The sequence below is a fragment of the Canis aureus genome, chromosome 9, assembly GCF_053574225.1.
Source record: "Canis aureus isolate CA01 chromosome 9, VMU_Caureus_v.1.0, whole genome shotgun sequence".
NCBI classification, from domain to species: domain Eukaryota; kingdom Metazoa; phylum Chordata; class Mammalia; order Carnivora; family Canidae; genus Canis; species Canis aureus.
The window spans coordinates 7,961,680-7,986,253 of NC_135619.1; the positions used below are offsets into that span (position 1 = coordinate 7,961,680).

The 24,574-nt window shown below is 41.3% G+C and overlaps 1 protein-coding gene across 12 annotated transcripts in view; it reads right to left on the reverse strand.

Moving 5' to 3' along the window:
* The window catches only part of STXBP6 (syntaxin binding protein 6), a 240,564-nt gene that overhangs the window by 40,703 nt on the left and 175,287 nt on the right, over positions 1-24,574 (reverse strand). For all 12 annotated transcript variants that reach the window (XM_077908813.1, XM_077908817.1, XM_077908814.1 and 9 more), the window contains 2 exons: positions 12,132-12,262; positions 11,208-11,373 (listed from right to left, as the gene is read on the reverse strand). In XM_077908813.1, coding sequence (XP_077764939.1) covers positions 11,208-11,373; positions 12,132-12,262 — 297 coding nt within the window. The remainder of the gene's footprint in view (positions 1-11,207; positions 11,374-12,131; positions 12,263-24,574) is intronic.

Sequence of the window (24,574 nt, forward strand, 5' to 3'; positions counted from 1 at the left end):
GATACTGCATGTGGAAGGGTGAGGAATGTGTGGTCTTAGATCTCTAACTTGAGATGTACATCAGTGTCCACATTTCAAATAATTACCTTTGCTAAATCTAGTGATTTAGTTTTATCTTAATGATCAGAAATAAGGCAGAAATTTTTAGAAGCTTAGGATATAATGTGTGCATGTAGGGGGGTGTTGGGGAGAGCCATGTCATTTATCTCTTCACTGAAGGTTTGAGAAAGGTCATATTCCTGTGCAGGTTTTCTCAGGTGCTGTGTACAAGCTTCTTACCTCTATTTCAGGAAAGGAATAGGACTCTGGCCTTCAGCCCTGACGATAACATTCTGATCTGCTGTCTCAAAGCACAGATGAATTTGACAAACTACGAAATGATCATTCTTAGACCAAGTTGCTGCTCTTCAGATTCTCTTTGCTAAAACCCCATGTTAGTTTTAGTTCTGGATGCTTCTATGTTACAGCTTGGCAACAACTTTTAAATGCCAGCTGATGGAATTGTTATTGGTCTATGTGAACTAAGTTAAGAACAATGTACTAAGTTTTTCATAAAGGTAAATGTTCCCAATTTAAGGAATCGCCCTTTATTCCCAGAGATTGTCCTTTTAATATTTTATTTTATTTTATTTTATTTTTTAAATTTTTTTTTTAATTTTTATTTATTTATGATAGTCACAGAGAGAGAGAGAGAGAGAGGCAGAGGGAGAAGCAGGCTCCATGCACTGGGAGCCCGACGTGGGATTCGATCCCGGGTCTCCAGGATCACGCCCTGGGCCAAAGGCAGGCGCTAAACCGCTGCACCACCCAGGGATCCCTCCTTTTAATATTTTAGTGTTAAGTTTTCTTTTATGAAATTATGGTGACACTGGATATGAACATTTAAAAAAATCTCCTTATATAGAAAATTGATTGACGAACTTAGGTCTCTCAAATTCTTCTAAAACCTGTACTTGTCTGTAAATCTGAAAGTATGGGCATCATGCAGCACGCTTTTTAGGTCTGTTTCAGAAATATTACTTCATGTCTAACACTATTAAAATTTTACTTTTGATTCATGTATCCTCATTTTTGGTGGGGGAAAAAGAACGAGAATATTTTAGGCTAAAGATCTATTGGTGGAAAAAAGAATATTTCTATTCTCTTATAAAGTTCAGAAAACATGTTTCAGGTTTTTTCTTTCCTACAAGAAGATCTGAATTACTTGCCCTGATCTCTGGCACAGCGTCACTTGCTATTTTAAACATCGTTGTTTTGGTAAGTCAGCAGTAACATACACACTCTATGTCAAATATAAAATGCAGCACGTTCAGCATTCAATAAACCATAGCAAACAACTCAGCATTCCAGTCATTTGAAATGTCTATAATTGAACTTAGCTCATTCCTACTTGGAACAAAGAAATTACTATTTTTTTGCAATTCTTATGGCCAATATGGATTGGGAAAGCTCGGGAAAATTTTCTTGCTTCTTTCATGAGAAGGTTTTAAAGAAAAAAAAGAGAGACTTATTTATTTGAGACAGAGCAAGAATGCACATGAGTGAGGGGAGGGGCAGAGGGAGAGAATCTCAAGCAGACTCTCCACTGAGTGCAGAGTCTGATGTGAAGCTTGATCCCACGACCCTGAGATCGTGACCTGAGATGCCCCAGAAAGGGTTTTTGATAAATGTCATGAAAGAAATCATGTAATATTATGAACACACAAATTATAATTTCCAAGTTTTTTTTTAAATAGAATATTTAGATATACATTGGCACTTTGCAAAAATCCCATTTGATTATTTTATTTTTTTTGAGAGAGAGAGTGAGTGTGTACAAGCAATGGGGGGTTGGGCAGAGGAGGAGAGAGACTCTTAAGCAGGCTCCACACTCAGAGTAGAGCCTGAGGCATGGCTCTATCCCAGGACCCTGAGATTGCGACCAGAGCTGAAATCAAGCATCAGATGCTTAACTGACTGAGCTGCCCTGGCACCCCTGACCAAATATTTTAAAATTCACTTGACTCCTCACACCTTCCTTCAAGGTCTGTGTTACTTTCCATGATACAGAAGAGCATAGAGAAACTGAATGTGAGTTAAGTAGCTTAGAGGAAGTTACAGAGCTGAGTGATGCCATCAAAGACAGGGGATAGAGTCTGCTCTGTATCACTGTATCAGGTTGTGTAGTTATGTCTGCCAGTTAATTCTGAAAGTAGGAGTGGCTCTCATCCATTACAGGCTATTTAACCATGGGATAGACAAAATATGTTCATGATTCTTGTCAAGCCAATAAAATGATACCTTGGAAATACCCGTATACACCCTTGGTTTGGTTCAAGATTTTGATGGAGACGCATGATTCAAAAACACTTAATGCATGAATTCACTCCTGGCTCAGGACCATTGACCACAACCCACCAGCTGGCTCACCACATGCATCTGTGTAGTTTATAGTCAAAGAACAATGGAAAAGAGAAAATCAGATTTGTGATCTACTTTTTCTTTAGTTACTAGTCATTTGTATTGTGGACAGAATTGGATGGAACCTAAGGAAGCAGTCCTTGGTTACTTCCATGTTCTCACTCAAAATTAAAGCATCTGCTTTTGATTTTCCTCCTGGGAACAAGATGAAGTTGAATGACCCACTCAGAAAATAATGACCCACTCAGAAAGCACATAAACGATCCAACATAACAACTGGTAATGTCCTAAATTGAAACAATACATAAAAGACTCAGAGCCAGAAGCCTCTCAGAGCTTCTGCTAGGATGTCCTTCTGAGAGTCCTCAGTCAAGTGTCAGATGGTTATGTTGGTAATTCATGCAGCAACATAAACATCAAACTTGCTTGGTGCAGTGGTTACAGTGGTAGGATCCCCCAAACCCAAACAAATAGAAAACCCTAGCTGCACTTTCCCAACTGTAGATGTTAAATATGTGTACTATTACTTTATTTTTAAAAAATTTATTCAGAGAGAGCACGAGTAAGAGAGAGCAAGAGCAGGGGGAGGGTTAGAAGAAGAGGGAGAGGGAGAGGCAGACTCTCCCGAGCAGGGAGCATGATATGAGGCTCGATCCTAGGACCTGGGATCATGACCTAAGCCGAAGGCAGATGCTTAACCAACTGAGCCACCCAGGCGTCCTACTGTTATTTTCATTGATGTGCTTTTTTTTTTGGTTTCTATTCTTAGATTCTTACTCTCTCCTTTTTTTTTTTTTTTTTTAAAGATTTTATTTATTTATTCATGATAGTCACACAGAGAGAGAGAGACAGAGAGGCAGAGACACAGGCAGAGGGAGAAGCAGGCTCCATGCAGGGAGCCCGACGTGGGATTCGATCCCGGGTCTCCAGGATCGTGCCCTGGGCCAAAGGCAGGCGCCAAACCGCTGCGCCACCCAGGGATCCCTCTTACTCTCTCCTAAAGAGTTACTATAAGCTGAGTCTTTAATGAAATATCATGCTGTCTAGGAAAATGAGGAGGAAAGAGTAACAGAAGACTGGATGATAAGTTTCTGTGTGCACAGGACTGATACAATTAACAGTCATTTAGAGAGAACTTTCTTTTTTTTTTTTTAAAGATTTTATTTATTCATGATAGTCACAGAGAGAGAGAGAGAGAGAGAGGCAGAGACACAGGCAGAGGGAGAAGCAAGCTCCATGCACCGGGAGCCCGACGCGGGACTCGACCCCGGGTCTCCAGGATCGCGCCCTGGGCCAAAGGCAGGTGCTAAACCGCTGCGCCACCCAGGGATCCCTAGAGAGAACTTTCAAACAGAATTTTAAATTTGATCCTTGTAAATATTTTGTTAAGTTGGTGCTACCTCCTTTCTACTAGCTGAATCAATATAAGGAGAAGATGTGCTTATTAAGTGAGCGTGGAAGTCTAGGCCTTCACTGAGTGGATGGGGAACAAGGGACAAGGCTTGACTGAGGTGCTGGCTCTATCCCTTATTAGCTGTGGGATCTTGGGCATGCTTCTCATAAATTATTTTCCTTGTTTGTGCCATGGCATAGAATAACTGAAGTTTGTTCTTTTTTTTTTTTTTTTTAAGTTTGTTCTTTTGTATTTCTTCAAAAGTGACAAAGAGAGGGATGCCTGAGTGGCTCAATGGTTGACTGTCTGCCTTTGGCCTCAGGGTGTGATCTTGGGGTCCTGAGATCAGGTCCCACAACAGGCTTCCTGCAGGGAGCCTGCTTCTCCTTCTGCCTATGTCTCTGCCTCTCTGCGTGTCTCTCATGAATTTAAAAAAAAAAAAAAAAAAAAAAAGAGTGACAAAGAGAGTCACTGGATGACCTATGACACAGATTCCTCCTGACATAAAGAACTATAAGGAACACTCTCTGGCTCTCTCTCGACAGTGGGTCAGCTAAGCAGCCTGGCTGTCCCTTCTGTTCTGCATCTAGGTGCTGGAGTCAAGCAGCAGCCATACAGTGGTTTTAACATGATTTAACCTGGTCGAAGAATTGTAATCTCTAATATGTGCGTGCATGTGTGTGGTTCCCCAAATATATTAAGGTTTGAGCAGTGGGGCTAAAATACACATGAATCTATTCTTGAGAAATAAACAATTCATGGTAACGTGCCCCTGGCTGGAGCACATGTAGGAGTGTGAGGTTTGCATCCCAAAAAGCTGTTACTCACTGACAGAAAACATGATAACACAGGGAAGGGAAGAAATATATCAATTATGGCAAATATTAAAGATTTCCCTAAAGTAGTATATTAACATTTTGGGATTAAGAATGAGCATATTGATCACCTTTTATTTTTTTCATTAGAACCCTGTTAGGACATACACATGTCCTCTTTTTAGAAGTCGTAAGGTGAGATACCTTACATGTGCCCACACCTGAAGCGCTCACAAGGTGAAAGATTCGCACACTTCACCCAGGGATGACCCTGCATTGTTTGGAAGAGAAGTCCAATGCAGAATCGTACTTCAAACTCTGAGATTCTATTCTACCACCCCAAGGGAATCCAGTGTAAAGTCATTAGGTTTTTCCTTTAGCATACCAATCAGCAGGGGCAAATGAGGGCCAGCCTGCTATGAAGGAGACATCAGAGACATTTGTGTCCCTGGAATTCTAATAGAGCTCAAAAGTCTGGGCTTGATACCATCATTTGAAGGGCTGTGCATAGAAAAGCAACACTTAAGAAATATCCTTCGGTGGTGATGAAAATATATGGCACTCCAAAATAGCCTGCTTTATGGAAAAACAATCTGCCACATTCCGAATTCTGAATATAGCCAAACTGGAGTGCAACTGTATGGATTAATTACTGCAATAAGAGAGGGCTCATTTCACCCTGCCCCTGTCTGTCTGGCCACTGCTAACCATCCTTTGAAACACAGCTCAGCAATCACCTTGGTGTTGTTGACTTGTTTTATGTCTCTTTATACATGCTGTGTCCCCCAGAAAAGTAAGCCAAGTCACCAAAGGTATCTACTTCGTTGCTGCATCTCTCCAGTTAGCTCAGTGCCCGACAGGTAGATGGTGCTGCATCAATGCATGTGCAATCAATGAGGACAGGTACACAACTGGGCTGCAAACAATGTACGTGGGACCACGAAAGGAGGACCCAGATAAAACAGGTGAAAGAGAAAGAGGTTATTCAGGGAGTTAGCCAAGGGTGTTTGGGCTGAGTTCAAGAAAATGCAAGTATTTGCTTTGGTTTGGACAGAAGCTTGACTTAAGAATAAATCATTTGTTTTCCTGCAAATAATTTATGACACTTATTGAAGAAGAAAAGAGGTCTGCAAAGAATCTACATTGTGGTTCTAACACAGAAGTTGCCAATGCCACTGAAGATAGATTCCCATTGTCTACGGCATTAGGCATAAAAATAATAGGCCAACAGTAATCACTACAAAAGGTTAGTGTAATTAAGCTAGCAGTGAAGAGTCATGTGGGATTTGCTCACATTTTGAAGCAAGCAATACAAAAAAGTTCCCCTTGGAACCGTGACTTCATATGATGTGCCCATTATCCAAGCTGATACTACTATTTGGGGGCAGACCATGTTTCTTTGAAATGAACGAATTGAAAGCAAGTCTGTCTTCTGGAGTCTAAAGTTCTCCACATATGATGAACTCTTTGGAGGCATCTTTGAAGTGTAAATGTGTCATCACACATATAACAGTATTCATCATCTCTGCCGACAACAAACATCTACCGTCTCAGAAATGAACCTGAGATTTCACTTTCAGGGCCCCTGTCATTCATGATGCCATGTTACTTTTCAGTAGACAGACTGGCTCCACACCTCTGCCTTCAGTCTGGTTAAATCGACATTGCCTGGGAGCTTAGGGAGCCAGCAACTAAATGAACAGCTCTGTATTTATGGATGGTGACTGACCTCTAATGAATTAAACGAGAGGTAGAGTGGAAGTCAGGAAGGACCAAGGCTGGAGGACTTGGTTCTAGCTTCCTGATCTTCCTGCCATCCAGGGAAGAGAAGATAGCTGCCAAGATATGGACAGAAGTAGGAGAAGGAACCAATGCTCCCCCTCTGCACACTTGCTTAGAGCCTCCTGCCCTCTTTCTGTTTATGAGGGCCTTTGCTTGGCCCTACAGATTGTACGCGTGTTTCCTGGATTCTGAAACCAGGAACAGAAGATCAAAGCTTCCCAGCCTATTCTCTGGAGAGAGAGTATCATGTTTGCATGAGAGAATTTCAAGCATGCCAAAGAAACCAGTTCTATGTAGCTGATTTCCCCCGAGGGAAAAAGAAAAAACATGGTCACGTGGGGTATATTCAATCAATAAATATAAGAGAAGAACTGCAAGGGACTGTAGGTATTTAAATGATGATCCTGTTTGAACTGGTATTAAAGAAAACGTAGTTTGGTGGAAGTCAGGCAGACTTGCTTCCAGGACTGTGATCTTGGTAAACTTAGTCATAATCACTGTGCTTTAGTTTTCCTAGTGAGAGGATTGAGCCAGATGTGGACTACCTGAGCTGTCCAGGGAGTGGCCAGGTCTCCATCATCTTCCCCAGCCACCAAAGTAGCTCATCTCTTTAATATGCTGAGGTTCAGACGGACAAAAATGAAAACAAAAACTATAGAGAACAAGGTAATTTGAAAGGCCTCTGATAGTTCCATCACTCTTAGGATCTGCCCCTCTGCCCCCAAATACTTAAGTTATTATCTTAATAACATACCTACTATAAGACTAGGGAAAAAATGAAAAGTATCTATAATTTCTGGCCCGTTCCCCTTATCTCCCTTTTTTAAAGTCTAGGGACGTGCCAGCTAAATATGTCCCCCAAATTCCTGTACAGCCTCAGGGGACACCATTCACAGCAAAGATATCAGTGCGCTGTCTGGAGCGTGGCACTCAGTGGCCTTGAGGAAGATGCTTTTAGAATGGAGAAGGCCTGTGTTTGCATCTCCTCTCTGCCACTCACTAGCTACGTGACCCTGGGCAAGCTATTTAATGATCTCTCTGATTCTATTTCCTTCTCTGTAAAATGGAGGTAGTAAACCACATTTTCAAAGGCTGAGGTAAAGGCAAAATGCGACAACGCACGTTAAGAAACTGGTGTAGTGGAAGTGTACCAACACCGATATTAGTTCTTTAAAATCACAAAATCTATGACATTTCAGAGTTCAGAAAATAACTGTGTCTGGGATGTATGGCTCATACTGGAAGGACAGACAAAAAGATACTGCAAAATTTGGAACTGCTCTCATCTGCTGAAGATGGGGTAGGTACCCTCAAAAGCTAAAGGGGTCAGAATGTGGTGACCCAGGAATTACACAATTTTAAGACTGAATTGTGGTAAGTGGCAGAAAGGAAGACTAGTCCGCATGCCAATTAACTAGAGTGTGTTGGTACAACTGTTATCAAGGATAAGCAACTGTTTAAATAAGACCGGCTGTGCTCATTAAGGACACATGTGCTGCCAACAAATTACAATGTGCTCAGTTCAAACTGTTTTGCCTTTCTTAGGAATCCAAGACCAGTCAATATTTAATTGTGCCAATTTCACTCTTAAATTCAGAAGGGATTAATCTACACGATAAAGCTATAACTCGGGCATCACAGATTCTCAAAATACTAAAACTGAAGTGGATTTTTGATCTCTCAGCCAACCTCTACATGTCACACCAGCAAAAAGTGAGGTCTAAAAAAGATGAGAGACGTGTCTATGGTCACAAAAGATAGGGTCAAGGATGCCTGGGTGGCTCACGGGTTTGGCGCCTGCCTTCGGCCCAGGGTGTGATCCTGGAGACCGGGGATCGAGTCCCACATCGGGCTCCCTGCATGTAGCCTGCTTCTCTGCCTGTGTCTCTGCCTCTCTCTATCTCTTATGAATAAATAAATAAAATCTTTAAATAAGAAAAAAAAAAAGATAGGCTCAGTTCTGGCACTTGGTCTCATTAACTTACTCCTTTCCTTAGGATAAAAAATCAATCTTTAGCTTTATCTAACACACACACACTGTCAGTTTAACATTGATAAATGGATTCTTGTTTTAGCTCTGCACAATTTGGGCTTCGTAGGGCACTAGAAAACCTCTTTAGGGCTGGGTCAATGACTGGAAAAGCAGCTGGGTGGAATTGTGTGGGAAGGTCTGAGGACATTCAAGGAGGTAATGAAGAGCATAGAGTAAGGTTTTTAGGGACCTGCCAGTCTGCAATATGGGTAGTGAAACTAAGTCTTTTTTTTCTTAAGGTCTTTTTAAAGATTTATTTGAGAGAGAAAGAGTGAGCGAGAGAGAACATGAGGCGGGGGTGGGGTGGGGTGGGGCAGGTCAGAGGGAGAGGGAGAAGCAGCGCCCCTGCTGAGTGGGAAGCCCAGAATGGGGCTCGATCCCAGGACTCTGGGATCATGACTTGAGCTGATGGCAGACACTTAACCGACTGAACTACCCAGGTGCCCGAAACTGGAGTCTATTAAGGAACCAAATATAGAATGACTCTCCATATCAAGGACATAGCACAGTGACCAGCACATAGTAGGAACTCAGTGCTTAATTGCTACATAACTTTGATGATGAACCAGAACTGACTGAATGAATGCATGAAAGGAACTGTTTGGAGAAAAGAAGTGAGAGCTTCAGAGGCAACAGAGAAGAGGGACCAGCTAGTAAGTGGACAGAGGGAAGAGCTACCAAAGATCTTCTCAACCTTAGCAGGAAGGACAAGACTCTTGCCTCTTGCAAGGACAGTGGAAAGAGTGAGACTGTGGCCCTTCTGCTCTGCCTCACATTTCCCTTCTGAGGAAATGTGGCAATTCCCATGGCACTGTTTCTGCTTCTGGCCACTGTGCTCTCAAGATGGAACATGCAGAAGTGGAATGAATGCAAGAGGGGAGTCTATCTCGAAGGGCAACAGAAATTTTAAGCCCGTATTGTCACATTATTTTCAGAGGACACTCTGCTTATATGCTATCCATGTAGCTACTGGCCATATGATGCCAGTGGAAAAATGTTTCCTAGTAGGACTGTGAGACCAAGAAACAAATCTGACTCTAGGACAGTGGAGAAAATTCCTATCTAATGAAGAATGAGGGAAAGCTGGGATGTCCTGGCCAATTTTTCCAGTTGCTGAAACACTGAGTCATCTGTGGTCCTGAGCCTGGTGCGCTCGGACCTGCCAGGTCTGTTACAGCTCAGCTTTGCGAGTGGGATTCATGTGAAGAGCCCTGTGGCACAGACACGATAGCAAGCAGCATCTCATTCTGTTTTCTAAACACTAAGAGGTCGGTGTTAGATGATCTCTTTCCTTTCAGCATCTACATCTAACAGTTTTTTTTTTAAAGATTTTATTTATTCATGAGAGACCAGAGAGAGGCAGAGACACAGGCAGAGGGAGAAGCAGGCTCCCTGCGGGAAGCCTGTTGCGGGACTCAATCTCAGGACCCCAGGATCACGACGTGAGCTGAAGGCAGATGCTCAACCACTGAGCCACCCAGGTGCCCTTACATCTAATAATTTTTACTTTTGTACACAGGATGGGGCCACTTTAAAGAAAATATACACTAGTCATCACTTCTGACATTTTTCTAGGACTAAATGGAGAAGCTATAACACTGCATCGATGCCTAAGGAAGACATTTCTAGGTTTTTATGATGCAAGCAACTTACTGTTCAAGATGAACACCAAGTTTCAGTGGGTTACAACAAAGCACTGACCACCATCTTCTCTAACGACATCTAGAAGACTAATGGCAAAATGGCACTATGTATGTCAGGTGCTATAGCGAAATAATGGGTTCCATGTCACGTTCATTAGAAAGACAGATATAGCCCAAGGAGAAGAAGTGATGTCTATATTGTGACCTTCCTCTGACATTTGATTAAGATCAAGTTGGTGCACAAAATTTTTTTTTGTAAAACCAGGAGAACGGGTCAGTGAAAAGAGCAATGATAGAAACACTCTTCCTGGGCAGCCCCGGTGGCTCAGTGGTTTAGTGCCACATTCAGTCCAGGGCATGATTCTGGGGACCCGGGATCGAGTCCCACATTGGGCTCACTGCATGAAGCCTGCTTCTCCCTTTGCCTCTCTCTCTCTGTCTCTCATGAATAAATAAATAAAATCTTTAAAAAAAGAGAAGAAAAGAAACACTCTTCCTCAACACACAGAGTGACTGGCAAGGTTTTTTAAAAATATTTTTAGCTCACTTTCAATTCCCTAAAAAGAAATGCCACCTAGAAGAAATGTGTTAAGCACCCTCTAAATGTTTCTCATTAAGTTGCCAACACTGGTACTCACCCCTTAAGGCTGGCTTACAGCACTCAGCCTAACTCTGCTCTCTATGCCATCCGAGGGATAAACGTGAGACTAGCTGCTATCTGAAAGGAAGGGACTACATCTGTAAGAATTTGTAGGTTAACATTTGTAAAATGCCTTGAGAAATAATAGGAAAAGCAGCCTGGAAAACAGTGTTCTGCAATGTGAGTATAGAAAGGGTAGTAGAGAAACCAAACCGAAAGGTTTTCCTAATAAAGGGACAGGTTTGTTCGTATAAATAATCTTAGCTAGATGGCTAATTCTTCTAAAAGGACCAGCTTTTGGTTAAGAGTGAAAACATGCTACCTTGTCGAGATTTAGCACACAACGAATTCCCTAGAATGGTTCTCATGCTGTCCAACTCTGAGCATCTGGATTCTTTTTTTTTTTTTTTTGTCTTTAATTATGCTGTAGAGCACCTAACTTTTTATGTAAAAGTTAGTGTAAGGAGACAGGATGACCAAACTCATGCAAATGCCCACTCACCTCCCATGATTTTGGACTGGCAGTTAATAAACTCCGGCTTCCTGTCGGTGAGGTACCTCTGGCAGGTGTGGTGGAGGATTTGGAAGAAGGTGCATTTTTCTGAGGCTGTGCTGGCTACCCACTGGTCAAAGGCATTTTCAAACAACAAATCAAACTCTGCAGAATCCTGGAAAAGACAATGAAATACCCACTGATCTGAATCTATAAAAACTGCTGCTTCCAGCTTACTCCTGACAATAGACTCACAGAGGAAAAAAGACCTTTCAAAACTTTGGTCTTATTCCCAAGGCTCATCTTTATTAGCACTCAGGTGCATGGAAAAAAAGTCCACCTTTCTCTGTTTATCAAGCAAACCCCAAAATCTTAGAGAAAAAAAATCTCCCTTATTATTTTTAGCGTGTAGTTACAACTTATATTTTATTTTTCCTCATTATTGAGGTTTTGTATACTGAGTGTGTGTGAGCAAAAGGGAAAATACTTAAATAAATAATTCTACCTTACAATGCTTCTCATGTTAAATCCAAGAGAATCCTAATACATAATTTGTAGGGTGACATCTATTTGTTTTGGTGAATAAATTTCATCACCGGTGGTATTAGGAGTAGAGTAAGCGAAGCTTTGATAAATGGGGTTTTTCACATTGGTAACCATGGACATGATATCTCAACTTTGCCCTTTGCACTTGGCTGATAAACATCTAGGAGTCCACATTTCTTCAATATGTATCCCTTCACATTTCTGCATCAAACATGACCAAAAGACTTAGAGTTCCCCATAAGGATCCAGAGATCAGAAAGCCTCAGCTACACAACTGAAATAGAGAAACAGCTTTGTTAGAAATGACTCAACCACCACCATTGCCAAGGTCAGTGAGAGTCATTGTGTGAAGAGAACACCTTCTCCCAACACTGGACATTCACTCACCCGATTAGGGTCAATGCCATTAACCTGGCGAAGCTGCTCGAGCATCCACTGCGATCTCCGCACGAACGACGTGGAGCCTTCAAACTGTTTGACCTTCGTGATGGATGCTTGTGTGGGTTTCTTGTTTGTCACTGCCAAGAAAAGACCGTTCAGATTAGTGGGTGTGCAGGTTGGTTTATTTCTTCATTCATTGGTGCTTCTATTTTGCATCCACACATGTATACAAACACGCACACAGAATATGATCATGTGTGCCTCTGATAAGGGGGGGGTACTCAAAAGAAATAGAAGTCATACTCTCCACTCTCAAGCAATTACAATATAATTATGATGTGAGGGCTGCTTCATTTACGTCTTTATCCATTCAAACTGAACGCGACTCAACTGACTAACTCCAAGTGCTTTTAATGGAGGCTACAAGTACACGATGACCAACTGCAAGGAAGGAAGCACACACGGTTGACAGGCGTCAGGTAGAGGTCACTGGGAAAGGCTGAATTTTAAAGGAAGCGGAGGTTACTGCTTTCCCTAGGGAAATCCGATGCATATTTCCAGTATAAATATATCAAGCTTCAGTGGTGAGATTGGGAGTAATGCCTCTTAAAAAAATTATTTGGCTTTAAAAATATCATCTAGTTGAATCTAGTCTTTCTTTCTTTCTTTCTTTCTTTCTTTCTTGAATTTATTTATTTATTTATTCATTCATTCATTCATTCATTCATTCATTCATTCATGGGAGCCCCAGAGACAGAAGCAGAGACACAGGCAGAGGGAGAAGCAGATTCTCTGCAGGGAGCCCGATGAGGGACTTGATCCCAGGACCCCGGGATCATGACCTGAGCCAAAAGCAGATACCCAACCAGCGAGCCACCTGGGTGTCCCTGCATCTGTTTCTGACTGTATTTAGCATTCATGCCCCCCCCTCCATCTTGAGGTCACCACAACTGCAGGACCAGGACAGCTCCTCCTCCCAGCTGTAGTCAGTTCTTCCTTTGCCCCTTCCATGCTGAGGATGGACAGTGTCACCTCTCAGACAGAGGTCAAGCACCAGCCACTAGGAGAGAGTCACTGTGGATATTTTTACATCTGCTTACTTCATGACTTAGAGCTTCCAGGGTAGGGTGCTAATTAAGTGTTTTAAAAGGGCTTTCCTAAAAGCTCCTCCTGAGGCCTGGCTGTAGGAGTTGTAAAGTTTAACAGAAATGATGCTATTTAAGGGAACAAGGAAAAGTGGAAAGTCCTATTTGTTGTAATGAATGCAATCCTAAAAAGACGGTGCGTCAGTGGCACATTCTTTGTTTCGAATAACCCTAGAGAGCCTACATTTCCAAGTACCTATGCAGATGTTCAGCAGATGGCAAAAAGAATCCTTAAGAGATGAAGGACAGGAAGCACCTACTCCAGTCATGGTTGCTGGTAATTCTCTCCTTCATGCATAGAAGAGTTTGGGGCAATTTCAGTATCGTGGGTCATTAAAGCAGGAAGGCAGGGACCAAGAGGTGAATGAAATGTGGGCACCCTGCCTTTACATCTGTGGGAGCCTTATGGTTCTAGGACTAAAGACCTTTTTTTAGGACCTCAGTACAATCTTTACTCCAAACCAGGATTTAGCAAACCTTTAAAAAATAATTTCAAATAATGCTTCACTTTATTACGCATTATGTCAGTTATATTTGGCTAGAAGCTTCAGAACATTTCATACCAATTACGTTTACTTTCATGGTTAAAAAGTCATCATCCCCTTAACACCAAGATCAGTGGAAATTTTATAGTCTTCTATTCACACACAGCCTGTGTGTGTGGCTTACGGCTCCCTGTATGAGTCTGTTATGTCCTCTTAGGAATAACCATCCCCCAAACTAAATTCAGGCTATAGTATCAGCCGGCCCAGGGCTCTGTCTATCCGCTTAATTTAATTCATTTATTTCATGTGTCTCCTAGGAGATCTAATAGGTTTTCTGACAGCCATGCCCTGTGTTCTTCTGTTTTCATGTAAGAGGAAACAACACACCTGGAATACAGGCAGGTCCTAAAATGTGCTTAAAGATTAAAGAATACTTACTTTTCAATAACAGGAAAACATGGGTTCCTGTATTAGGCACACCCCCTAAACACAGAGAGGATTTCCTCTTTTGTTTATGTAAATCACACGACATTTAGGCATCCTGGGAAACATGAAGGTTTCCTTCTAGCTTTAAGGTCATTATGACTGCCTATTTTTTTTTTTTTTTTTTTTTTTTTACTTCTTGTCCATTTATTTTCAAGTGGTTTACAGCATTATAAAAACTCAGACATCATGTGGGATCACTGTAGCTACTGGTGTGGTGTTAAGAATTGACATTTGAGAAAAGCACGTTCCACCGGAAGGTCACTGAAACGCGAGGGGCAGGAGCCCCATCCACAGACAACTGCCCCACAGACCTGCGGGGAGATCACCCTGCAGAGCGCTCCCCGTCCAGGAGGCCGCCACCACCCAGCCGTTCCCGTCTCGTTCTTTCTTCTAGCTGATTCTTTGCCTGCTTCTTGGAAATCTCAGTAGTTTTTCCTGGGCACTGAGCCCGGTTTGGTTTAATTTTTGTTTATGGTTATTATCTCCACCATCCCAGTTTCTATTTTGAAGCAGGTGCCTTAAAATTATATTATTACATACACATTATAGAGAGTTAAATAAAGACTTTCTCCGTCTGAAATCAAAACAACTGCACAAACACATCATTGCCAGACTTTGTGAGTTGTGGGCTTGAAGGAGCCATGCTTTAACCCCTTTGTCGGTTTGGTGTTTTCGGGGTCCCTGGCTGATAAAACAGGCGAGTCAAATTCTGGATGACCAGTGAAAAACAGGAATCTTTCTTCTCTTCCAAAGGCAAACTGATTGATAGCAAGCATAGCCTGGATCAGTAATAACGGAGGGAGGGCGTATGTCTGGCTACCTCAATGCAATAGGCTCTGTAGTCACTGTTTTGAATAACTTTAAAGACCAGTTCACTAGGGCATTTCTGTCATGCCTTTGACATTCATGAGGACAAGGTAAAGGTACAGGCGTTTAAAGGGGTAGGGCAAGCATGATATTCTCAGGCAGGACCACCCAGAATCAGCCGAGTTCCCTGGCTTACCACTCCTAAGTGCGCACCAGAATCATTGGAGTTTTTTGTTTTTGTTTTTTTTTTTCCCCACCACACCAAACACACCAAACCATGTGAGTCAGAATCTCTGGAGGTGTGGCCCGACATCCACATTTTCATTCTCTCTAGGTGATTTAAGGCACCGTGGCTACTGAGACCACTGTTGTGTATTAATTTATTTCACAAATATTTACGGAACATTTATTAGATGGGAGACACAAAAGTCAGTTTTGTGGGCAGTTCAAAGCTTGAATAGATATGGTTTTTAAGTCAAGGATCTGGGTGGTGGAGGGTGGGGATATTAAGAGTGATGCAGAACAGTGCTAATACATAAAAGGAGTCATCTAAGGTGTTGGGGAGGGAGGGGGCTTTGAGGACCAAGGCAGAGATGGGGAAAGTCAGGCAGGCTTCATGAAGCAGCCACATTGCAGCCAAGACCACCGGCCCTCACCCAGACTTCTATGGTCCCTCCCACACTGGTTTCTCTGACAAGCCTGGTATCCAAACTTAAATATGGAAGACTGAACCACCTTTTAAAAACTCCTCAATGGTGTCCCAAAACGCTTAGAATAAAACCCAAGGCCTTTACTAAGACCCGTACAGCCCTGGAGGTCCTGGCCTTGACGTACGCCCCCATTCTCATCTCATCCACTCTCCTGTCTGTCCACCAGGCTCCAGCCATCTTTTGTTCGTGGGAAACAGCAACCGTCTTCTACCCTCTGCAACTGCTGTTCCCTTCATAGAAATACTCTTCGTTGTTTTATGGATGTCTTTTGTTCACCACTAAGATTTCAGCTTACATGTCAAACTCCACAGAAAAAGACTTGTGTGATTGTTTATCTGCATAGATTTCCCTTCACCATGTTAATTTCTTTCCCTGAGCTCTGTTCATTGCAAAACAGGTTTATTTCAAACCTGGATAAAATACTCGAAATTTGCTTCTGTGGCATATTTGTAAAGAATAAAAACCAGATTGCTATTATGTCCATCTGGTCCTAAAACATGTTAAGAGGTAGATAAATCTCCACATGGATCTTCTAAGCTATCTCCTACCAATTTGTGAGGCAGGATCTTAGAAATTGATAATAACAAGTGATATTTTTCCCAGCAACTAAAATTTTTAAAATGATTTTATTTATTATTTACTTATTATTAATTTATTATTAATTCATTTTTTACTATTTTATTTATTTATTATTTATTTTTAAAATGATTTTATTATTTATTTATTATCATATTTATTTATTATTATTATTATTTATTATTATTATTTATTTATTGCGCATGTGCAGGTGAGCAAGCATGAGTTGGGGCAGGGGCAGAGGCAGACAGAGAATCCCAAGCAGACTTCCCGCTGAGCAGAGTCTGATGAGGGGCTTGATCTCATGACCCCAAGATCAGAACCTAAGATGAAATCAAGTCAGATGCTTAACCGATGAAGCCTCTCAGATGCCCCCAGCAATTAAAGTTTTAAAAAATCTTTTAAAAGCACAGTTTGTTTTTTTTCTCTTATATTTGACCATGGGTCTGTGACAGAGGCAGGGTCATTACTATCGTCATGCATTATATTTACAGACAAGGAAACTGAGGCATGGAAAGCACGGACTTGCCAAAGTAATACTGTTCATGGCCAAGAAAACTGCAACTTGCACAGTGGGCTTTGGGTCCACTGCTCTCTCCACTGGTGCTTTTCGCTGCAATGTCAAATGCCACATTTTATTGTGTGAGGGAAGCTCATCAAATATGGACTAATGGAATTTTTTGTTCTAATAATGATACTACTGTTGTGATTTTGACAATATCCTGATATTATTCCCTTAATATGTCCCTTTAAATAAACTTGGTTTTTCACTTATGTTAATGTGGAATAAAACGTACTAAAGCCATAAATAGCTACATAGCTCTGTCTACATGAAATAAAAAAATAATGTAAAAAATACAGTTGAGACAAATGCTATTATTTCAAATTAGAGAGTTGTCAGTACAAGAAGGTTTGGCATGTGAGGTCTACTCTAAGGTAAAATGGTGATTAACAAGTGAAGACAGGTGGTTAAAGGCAATCACAACACAGATGTTGCTCTAGATATAATAAAACTTACCTGGAAACAGCTTCTCTAAGGACACTGCGTCCTATGCATTGGGATTCACCAGTAAGTCATGTTTTGGAGTTATCCAGGCCTAATGCTGCTTTTTTACTTACTCTCACTCCTGTTCCCCATTGTTTTCTTTTGGCATCAGAAGAAAACAGGACCATGAGGCCAACTAAACCCAGGTAGGTCCTTTTGCTACCAGCTCTGGTAAAAAGAATGTGATTCTCATGGGGGCACGCCTCCTCATTACCCTTCATGTAGACTTCATTTACATCTTAGTTGTAGTTAAGAAGCAGTGATAGAAACTATTATGTTTAGAATATCATTACCAACATTGCTCAAATGGTGAAATATCTTTCCCCTCATGGGCCTCAACTGGCCTAAAGGCCTAATAAAGGTCTTTAAAAAAAAAAAAGGCCTTCCGTGAAAGATTGCATAAATATAAAATAAGACACTTAGCTAAAGTCAAAGGGTGGAGACGACCCAGCCTTGCTTCTGCCCAATTAGACAATTCTATTTAATTGAATTCTATTTAATTGAAAACCAACAAGCCAGACAATAGCAAAGCATTTGCTTAGCTCAAACTTGGTTTTCCATTAAGCCAGGAATTGGTGGGACGCCTGGGTGGCTCAGCGGTTTAGTGCCCGCCTTAGGCCCAAGGGCATGATCCTGGAGTCCCAGCCAGGATCGAGTCCCACATCGGGCTCCCTGCATGGAACCTGCTTCTCCCTCCTCCTGTGTCTCTGCCTCTCTCTCTCTCTCTGTGTCTATCATAAATAAATAAATATTTTTAAAAAAAGGTCAGGAATTGGTGCAGGAAGGGATAAAGCTTGATGAGAAAAAAAGACTTTCAAGTTACTTGCATATTATGCAAACCAGCAGAAGGTGCATGGTCTGCCAGTGATTTAACAGGCTGATCCTCCATTTCAAGGTCTAATAGTTGAAAGACTTTAAGGAGTTACAGCTTCCCCTTACAACCTTGTTATTCACACAGCACCACTTGTCAATCATTCCAAATAGGAAAATCAATTTTGCTTAAGGTACAAAATATCAAGCCTCAGTCTTAAAGTGTTAGTTTAAAAGAAACAAATGATCATCACATAAAATTATTACTCATCACCTCTATATCCTCTACCCATTTCATTTTTCATAAGTATTTTTGTATATTCCCTAACATCTGCAAACATTTCTCATACATGTTAAACTCAAATGGAATCATCTTACATTTTTATGTGATCATTTCTATTTTAAAAAAAGGGTGCTGAAGAACAAATCCTATCTATAATATAGCTTGATATTGAGGCTAGGTAGCTAAAATGCAGAGCTTACCATAACTAGGTACCTAGAGTACCTTAAAATTTCATCACGCTTACTCCTACCATGAGCTTAAGTGAAAGTGTTTTGTGGTATGCTTTTTAGCTCTCTGCTCTGCTGGGGCCCACTGGCCAAATATTTTGATTTCAACAAAACTGCTGAGAAACAATTTGGAGCAAGGAATAAAAGTGATAGCTACATAGAATCTTATCAGGGCTGCTCTTTGTCAGGGCTGACTGACATGAAGGGGGGGGAAGAGAGAGAGAGAAGGAGGGGGGGAGAGGGAGAGAGAGAGAGAGAGAGAGAGAGAGAGAGAGATCCTCTGAAATGTGGTTCTGGAAGTAAAAGCAAGATTGAGCCCCTCCTGGATGCTGAAGTGGTAAAGAACTGGGCTGACAGACCAATGTGAGAAATGATCACTTGGAAATAGTCTCCTTAATGATCTTCCACAGGGCAGCCCGGTGGCTTAGCAGTTTAGTGCCGCCTTCAGCCCAGGTGTGATCCCGGAGACCCAGGATCGAGTCCCAGGTCAGGCTCCCTGCACGGAGCCTGCTTCTCCCTCTGCCTGCGTCTCTGCCTCTCTGTCTCGTGTCTCTCATGAATAAATAAATAAAAATAAAAAAAAATAAACAAAAATCTTTAAAAAAAAGATCTTCCACAACTCTAATATATGATAATTCTAGGTGAATTTCACAGTATCTATGGAGAAATAAGCATCGGGTTTGAGGCTACATCAGCAGTTTCATCTGGTGAGATAGTTGAATGTTTATGAAGCTTAGAAGCAAGAATATATAGGTTGTTACCTCAAATATTTTCAGAACAGGGGAACGTCATCACTGGTATAGTTACTGGGAAATGGAGCATGGTGTGCCCTACACAGGGTTGATCGTTGACTCCCCAGAGTCTTTCTCAAAGTGTGTTATCATTTAGCACATAGTAAATGTTCAGACTCTACTGGCTTGAGCCAGACCAATTCATGAAATGGCCAAGTTTGTCTCTGGGGCCATATCTCTCTCCTCCCTATCTCAGGTTCCGAGGGCTCTCTGGCCAGATTCCTGATAGGATCCAAATATGCCTGAAAGAGTAGTTTCAAATCTGCATGTTTTTAGGATGACATTTTTAATCCAAATAAACAACAACCACCACAACAAAAACAGTGGCTTTCAGTCTTGAGCACCAGGCCCTGGGGAAGAATGTAGGATGGCCTTCCAAAAGTCCCTGCTCCACTAACCCTAAAGGGGAAGAGAGGGGAGAATCAGGGGACAGGGCTTTGAGGTTTGTTACTTAACAGCAGACTTCCTTAGCCTACAGTAGGGACAATCACAAAGAAAGAAGTTTTCCACACAAAAGATTCCTTATTTGGTATCATTAATTCCAGGGCCTGTACCTTATATCACATTTTCCCTTCCAAACTAGAGACTGAAAGCCTAGGAAATTTTTTTCCAAAGGGATATGAAAAAGGAACTATTTGTATGGGAAACTTCTTGCACAGAAATTTGGAGAAATCCTTCAGGAGAAGGAGGGCAATAAGAAACATCTTGCACTAAGCATTCTGTAGGAAGGATGCTTAAAAGCTAAAGTGCAAGGTGCAGCACCATATGGAGAGTGTCTAAAAACTTATACATCAATAGAGCAAGTGATCCCCCCTACACTAACTTTGCACGAAGTACTACTGGTTTTAGTATTTGGAAATCACCAAAAAGGAGATGGCATTACTTTCGGAATATGCAACTTCAATGTCACATGCCAATATGAGATCTAATTGATATTTCAAAAACCTAGTCCCTTCTAATTTTAATCTTCTTTACCTTGTTCTTAATTTTACTTATTTTTTTAGTTGTAAAATATGTAGATTCTTATTTTGAAAGGCTATCCTACTTTTCAAGTCAGGTTTGGGTTCAGGTGCACCACAGGTGGTCCTGGGCTGTTACATCTTTTGCTGGGAATCAGAGAGCTTAATCTCCAGAAGGCTTGAGTTCCCCACTGCAAGACCAACAGTGTTCCCTCCATGCTGGCACCTTGAATGTCTTGTGTATTATGCATTGCATAGAAATACAGAGTGCTAGTTTATGTATGCATGCACAAATGAAGGAGGGAGTAAATAACCAGCTCCTAACAAAAGGAAGGACAGTTCTTAAGCCTGCTAGAAACCACAGATAAACCAAAAATTTATTTCAGGTTCAAGTGTTCTGTTTCAAGCAAACCACAGTTGTAAGAGATTTGAATTATTTTCTTACTAGAAATAAGGAATATCCTGAGAACTAGGGAGAGCGGAGAAAATGGTAAAAACCAAGAAATTACAGAAATATCAGGACACAAGAGATAAATTTTGAGCTAGAACTTCTTAGGAAATCTCTTCTCCTGCAATCTTTATTCTAGCAGCATCTCTTGTAAGCAATTCTTTTCGCTTCAGCCTGCCTGAAAACACAATTTCGGGTTTGAGATTCAGCAATCCAAGATTTCCCATTGTGCACGATTTTTTTTTTTTTTTTAGCTAAGACTTTTCTCCATAGACTTGAGGGAAAAATTAATTTGCGTGCATTTTGGGTAAAGAGTAAACATACAGTGAATTATAAAACCCGGCTAGTATTAGTTACTGCAACTTCACACCTTATATGGAGAGGGTATAACATGTCTGATTTATATTGTGTAACTGCAAAACAAACAGGCTGGAGCCAAGGACACAGATGGCTTAGGGCGGTGGGAACCATGGTGGCCCCTGAGGAGGTTAAATCCGATCCCAGACCATAGAACATGCAGTGGAATAACAGAAGGGGTTGACTACAGTTATAGTCTTATTCTGTTCTTACTTCCTCAATTCTGGAAACAGATGTAAACATCATTTTTGATCTATTCTTAGAAGAGATTTACAAACAGAGGATCTAAAGACAAAGGCATCAAAGAAGCAGTACCTGACTCAAGAGCAAATTAAATTACTCCACAAGAAGCTCAATGGCTAGGAAGAACTTGAAAAAGAGATTCCTTTAAGGTTATGCTATCCTTGCTATTTTCTTTCATAGACTGAAAAATATGGGCCTGGGGCAACTCTCTGCAGGGAAATGTCATACTTGGTAGAAAATCAATATGTATTGTACCTGGAAGGGTGGCTAAAGAGCCTTCTAGAGCTCAAACACCCCTTCCAGTGAGAAACGAGCGAGTCATTTCTACAGCCTCTACTTCCTTGTTCCTCAGTAGTTGTGAAGAGGGGCACGCACTCACCATCATGTGAAAAGAGGGCCTATGCACCCACTGGTGAGCATAATATCTGATAAAATGAGTAGTCAGGCTAAAAGAACCAATGGAAGGATGTTAAGTGGATGGGGATTGCCTTTGATGTGAGAAGACTACTCTCCCCCAAAAGGAGAATTTTTCTGCCTTGAAAGAGGCAGAGCAACAGAGAATTTTCTAATGGACTAGGTACTAAACATATAATAGCACTAGTTTTCTGGAAAAATCAAAACTGTTATTAGCAAGCACAGGCTGTCAAATATAATTATGACTATCAATCCAGCAAAGACAGACTTACCTGCTCTTTCTGCTTTCCTTCTTCTTCACCACCACCACCACTTAATAATTTCAGTAATACACTTTAGATAAAGGTATACATCTCTCACTGAACATCTTTTTTTTTTTTTCAAAGATTTTATTTACTTATTCATGAGAGACATACGCAGAGGGAGAAGCAGGCTCCATGCAGGGAGCCCGATGTGGGACTCGATCCTGGGTCTCCAGGATCACGCCCTGGGCTGAAGGCAGGCGCCAAACCGCTGAGCCACCCAGGGATCCCTCTGACTGAACATCTAAAAAAAGTAAATGATATCTCTAAGAACTTGCCATCTTCACCCTTTACTATGTTAAATGGAGGCATAAAATCTAGTGACATGTTATGAGTAAAATGCATGTCATTTACATTAGTGAAAAGGATCTATAACTAAAATTAACTGAATTTATTTTGGTAAAATTAAACTTTGGAAAACTAAGGGGATAAACAAATATAAAGAGCTTAGAGCATCAAATTGATAGCAGGCACTGAAATAATGACTTGTCTCCCAGGTTTTAATTGTTTAAGTAGCTATAGAAGAAGAAATTTGGGCAGCCTGGGTGGCTCAGCAGTTGAGCGTCTGCCTGGCTCAGGGTGTGATCCTGGAGTCTTGGGATCAAGTCCCACGTCGGGCTCCCTGCATGGAGCCTGCTTCTCCCTTTGCCTGTGTGTCTGCCTCTCTCTCTGTCTCTGTCTCTCTTGAATAAATAAATAAAATCTTAAAAAAAAAATTTAACCAGCACTTGGGAATCCCAGCACTTCCACAGTTAAACCACACCAACACTCTATTTCCTGGGAAATACCAAGCTCTGTCCTTCCTCTGTCTCTTTATGCTTCCAATTTTAGTCTAGATTTTTTTCTAATTGGAAAAAAAAGTTAACTTTAATCATAACTGACCAAACCATGTCCAGGAATGTCTCCAAACTGAACAAAAGAAACATGATAAAATTCTGTCTTGAAGAAATCAAGTTTTTGCCAACCCCAGGGCTTGTGAGGGTTGGGCCAAGAGTAGCTCATTCCTGGGGCTGCTTCTGTCACCCGTGCAAGTTTCTCATCCTGAGAGGTGAGCTGGTGACAGGTGAAGGATCTGTCCCTTCCTCCTATCATGGTGGGAACTCTTTGAAAGTCACTGGTGGGGAATGCCTCTCCTCCTACCCCATTCCTGTGTGAAAGTAAATGGAGACCCTCTAGGCATCATCTTGAAAGCCAGAGAACAAGGTGAGGCACTGAGATACTCTTCCTGGACTTTTTCCCAAAGTTTTACTCCAGTCCCGCTCAGCTGGCGTTCCCAGTGCCCAGGGTGGGAATTGAATAAATAATAATAAATAATAGATAATTAAATAAAATAAGCACTAGAGACAACTCAAATGCCCCATAATCTCCACAATGCAAGTCACATAGCAGAAGAAAGTATTTTGGTAAACTCTAGGCAATATTTACTAACGCCTACACATGCAATATTCTATGGCCAGGAATTCTACTCCTATGTCTACACAACAGAAATGAGAGGTACTGTGTCCACCCTCCTGCCTGAAGCAACCCAAAATAGACAAAATATGTGCAACAACGAGGGCAGTGATCCTTGAGAGATGGGAAATGAATGAGGTGAGCCCTATGATCACCCTAGTTTATTTGCTGCTTTGAGAGTTTCTTCTAGGCTGTGGTATAAGGAGGAGCTTAGGCAGAGGCTGGCAGATTCTGTGAGTTGAAGAGACAGAGCTGAGAACCTGGGGAGGCCAAGGGGTTAATATTCCCAGGAGAGAATAATGATACACAGAGACAACTCTGGAGATCTGCAGAGATTTCAGCCTTGAGTAGCTAGCTGTGTATTTCTTACCTGTATGTGAGAAAATTACCTGAGGTCAGAAAAAGAACCATTCAAAACGATTAGAGGAAAGATTATCCCCAAGCTCAAACAGGCTTTGGAAATAGTTTCTATCAGCCAGACTAGAAAAGTGATCTAAAAGAACAAAAATAACTCTGAGAGGAGGAAAAAGAACAAAGTTATGGAAAATTTATATTACCTATTTATAAGATGCATCATTTGACTAAATGAATCAAGACATATGTGGTACCAGTGTCAAGACAGGCACACAGACCGATGGAACAGTCTGGAAAAAGATCTGCATATATGTGTGAAATTGGTATTCAAAACAAGTGCAAAGGCAATGCGTTGGAGACAGGATAGTTTTTTCCACAAATGATACTGGAAGTGGACATCCACATGCTAAAAGATGGAACTTCAGCTCATACTCTGTACCATCTACAAAACATATCAAAATGGATCAGAGACCTACATGTGAAAGCCTAAAACTCTAAAACTTTTAGAAGGAAACACTGATGAAAATCTCTGTGACCTTGGGCTAGGTGAGGCTT